General features: G+C 35.2%; 1 protein-coding gene across 1 annotated transcript in view; it reads left to right on the forward strand.

Moving 5' to 3' along the window:
* Nucleotides 1-3,692, forward strand: part of LOC106536625 (solute carrier family 12 member 9) — a gene marked incomplete at its 3' end in the record, with an annotated part of 20,214 nt that overhangs the window by 1,255 nt on the left and 15,267 nt on the right. The window contains 1 exon segment of the mRNA XM_014033934.1: nt 1,414-1,548. Within this exon segment, the coding sequence (XP_013889388.1) occupies nt 1,414-1,548 (135 nt within the window).

Raw genomic sequence — 3,692 nt, forward strand, 5'->3', positions numbered from 1 at the left:
GTGTGTGTGTGTGTGTTCTCATCTGGATAAAAACATTTCTAGAAACAGTGTATTGTTTATAAGAATAGTTTTTTTTACTATTATTTTAGAAATGAGGGGAAAAATAAACAATTGTTTGTGGAAAAACTGGGTATCATTGTTGACAACCAGAATCTTAATTCCTTAAAACTGTGAGCTCGCTGACAGGCAGCCAGATTATTTTCTACACAACTTTGTTTTAACAAAAAATGCTGTGACAAAGTTGCACATGCAACAAATTGTTGTAAAACTTCAATTATTAATATTTGAACATTTTACAAAACTGTGACCACAGCGAGTACAATTGACTCCAAGAACAATCATAAACATTACATTACAGAGTAAACTCAGCCAGAATCAGTAATCCACTCATTGGTATTATTCTTAATAATTTTTATACAGTTCTGACAATCTTATCAATTCAAACTTGTAATCAGCTCTAACTTAGATCTGCCTGACAAGTACCCTTCAAATCTAATTCCCCACTTCAGAGAAGTCCCATACAGAGCTGCACAGTAGGGTTGAAAACCTTCAGGCTTTTCATAATTTGATCTGATTATGATTAAGTGGACTGTGATGTGATGACAAAAAGAATATTGATGCAGTTTTGTTATTTTGATGTCTTCTACCCTTTACTTACCCACATGTGATTATTTGGTAGTTCTAAAGCAAAGTATCTGTATCCTTCCAATTAATTTACTGTTTGTTTATCTTCCTTGGCCATTTTGTGATGTTTTATGTGTATGCTGTTCATCTAAATTGCTCAGGGCCCTGCAGTTACTAAAAACCAACTGCTCAGGGGATGGACATCCAGCAGTTAAATAAATTCAATCTACCTGAATTATTTATGAAATAAAATTAATTTAAAATAATTGGATTTGGATTTTAAAAAAATCTACCATGTTTTATTATTTAAAATCCATTTTATATTAAATTAAGTCATTGTCTGTCTGACTGAATAGTGAATTGCATAATCGTGTCATAGATCATCTATATAAGAGAATTTTCACTTTGACTGAAATAATTGTCATTCAAGTCTGTAAAAAACATTTTCTGTTTTATCAAATAATTGTTGTGAATCTGTAAAATACATGAATAAACTTGGATGCTTTCCAGCTGTAATAAATACATTTGTTTATTTTAGTTGTTTAAAATTGATACAACCAAAATAATATTTGTTAATCTGAGCATTTTGAGTCACATAGGTGTTGATAATGAAGTCATTATTATCATTTTCCTTCAAATCTTGGCATTTCACTCCTTCATTGTAAACCTCTAAAATCCTGGGCTTTTACCAGAAAGGCTTTTCTGCCTCTCCACACTGCAGGGATATTACATATAAAGCTGATCAAGTTTTCATATAGTAATTTATTAGATTTTGTTTTGTCTCATCAGGTTTTGTGGTGGGGCAGGCTGGACTGTACCAAGCGATTGCCATGTTCCTGGTGGCGTACTTCATTATCTCCATGACTGTGCTGTCAGTGTGTGCTATTTCCACCAATGGAGCCTTGGATGCTGGAGGCGCCTATTGTATCCTCTCCACACAAACACCATCATGTGATGTGCTGCATGTGACAGTCTATATTATCAGTACCATTGTGCATGGTTTAGTTATTGATAAAGTGCACACACTAGTAGAAAATTTGCAATAAACAAAAACATTCTGTATCTTTTTTTCTTTCAGATGAGCATTGCTTGAGACTTAATAAAGCTTCTGTTGTTGAAAGTCAATAAAGTAAAAAAACAACACATTTAATTAGAAAATATAGTTTTCTGAATAGGGTCAGTCGAACCTTAAAGCCACAGTGGATCAGAGTTGTAATAAATCTGACAAACTGCAACAAGCTGGAGTTATTCCTTTTAGGGTCTGAGATGGAGAAAGATGGCCTTTCTTTGACATTTTCTCGATCAGTCAAATCATTTCCAATGTTTTTAATGTGGAAAGTTATTCTCTTTCGCACAATCAATTCAGACTTCAAGTGTGAGAGGGCTTGGCATGCAGTCACTGCAAAGCATTAAACTGAGGTCATTTACAACAGTAGGACAGCCTCAAAGAACACACTTTAGTGTCTTATCTAACTTTATAGAAAGTATTTTATTATGCAAGGGGAAGGATTTGTTTAACTGTATTTCAATGCTTCCCTTAAATTCTTGTTAAAATTACAATGTGAATCAGGCAAGTTATCTGTTAATATATCGGTGCTTGGGGTATGTTTTTTTTACTTTTAGAAAAATTAATAAAATTTCAATTAAATATTTTTGTTTTACGAAATCTCAGGAAGCAGCTAGCTTCCAATAAAAATGCAAAATAAGTATTTGTTTTTGTATGTAGTTTTGTTAAATTTAGATTTTGAAGCTCATTAGCTACGTTTACATGGACATAAGTAATCGGATTAAATGGCCATTCGGAAAAAAAATGTGTCATGTAAACACCTCATTCGAATTATTCTGACCCGATTCAGCTCGATCTGAATGAATTTGTAATTGGAACGAGCGAGGTGGTTTATGCTGATTGATAATCCGAACAGCATGCATGTAAACACTTAATCTGATCATTTTATTCTGATTGTGGAAAACTGACCTGACTACGCACGTCTGCTGACTTTCATCCAGCGGTTTCTGCTCTTTTGTGGAGGGAGGGAGTTTCCAGCAGATAGAACTTTTCCTCCAGTTTTCTCATTCAATAAAGAAGACACACAGCCTGCTCTGCTTCGCAAAAAAAAAGGTTTGTGTGTCACCTGCAGCTCAACCAGACAGTGCAGTAATGTCTCCACCATTATTAAAACCTGTCGCAGGTCCATTCTGAGCGCTCAGAAGATGTTTGTTTATGTTCAGGACGAAAGTAGAACTTTGTTCTGTTTTTTTTTTTTTTTTGAGGGTCGGGGGAGTTAGCAACTGCGCATCTCAGTGCTTCTATTCGGAATAAAAGCTTGGTGCATGTAAACACTTGTCATGATCAGATTGTGCGCATGTAAACGATACATTCAGATTATTTAATATGAAAACATTTCAATCCGATGAAAGAATTTTGTGCATGTAAACATAGTTACTGATAAAATTTCAAATCAAAAGGAGTTTAACAGGCAGGAGAACACATTTTTACAATTCAGTTCAGAAATAACCAGTGGAATTTTAACACCCAAACACTTAAAAATAAAAACTGTTGTCTTACAGATTAGGGCTGCAACAACGAATCAATAAAATTAGATTATTAAAAGCATTGGCAACAAATTTATCGATTTGTTGTGTCACGGGATTTATGCGTCCCTAGCCATGTCGCGGAGCCGATTACGTCACCCGCACAGCGTTGTCAGTGCTGGCTGACCTAAATAAAGTTTAGGAAGAAAGAAAAAACTTTACCTGTAAAGAGCCACCCTCTCTGACTCTCGAGTGAAAAGCAGAGACTACGAAATTTAAACCAGTTTTTAAATGATGTTGTTAGGCCAAGTAGATCTTAAGATTTGATAAAAAGTATATGCTAAATTTATTATTTTTAAAAGACGTCTGATTTGATGCGCGCCGCGTCGCGAGGTATCTAATCCCCCTGTGAAAAGATAACTCCGCCCCAAGGYGAAATTTGAAAAATGCATCAAAGTGGGTAGGGGAGGGGGTGGGGTTAGAGAGCGGAGGTGTGGCCAGGATGAGAGAACGCGACAGGCAGCTAGCATTAGCAT

This window comes from Austrofundulus limnaeus, unplaced genomic scaffold (assembly GCF_001266775.1).
Source record: "Austrofundulus limnaeus strain Quisiro unplaced genomic scaffold, Austrofundulus_limnaeus-1.0 Scaffold1902, whole genome shotgun sequence".
Taxonomy (NCBI): domain Eukaryota; kingdom Metazoa; phylum Chordata; class Actinopteri; order Cyprinodontiformes; family Rivulidae; genus Austrofundulus; species Austrofundulus limnaeus.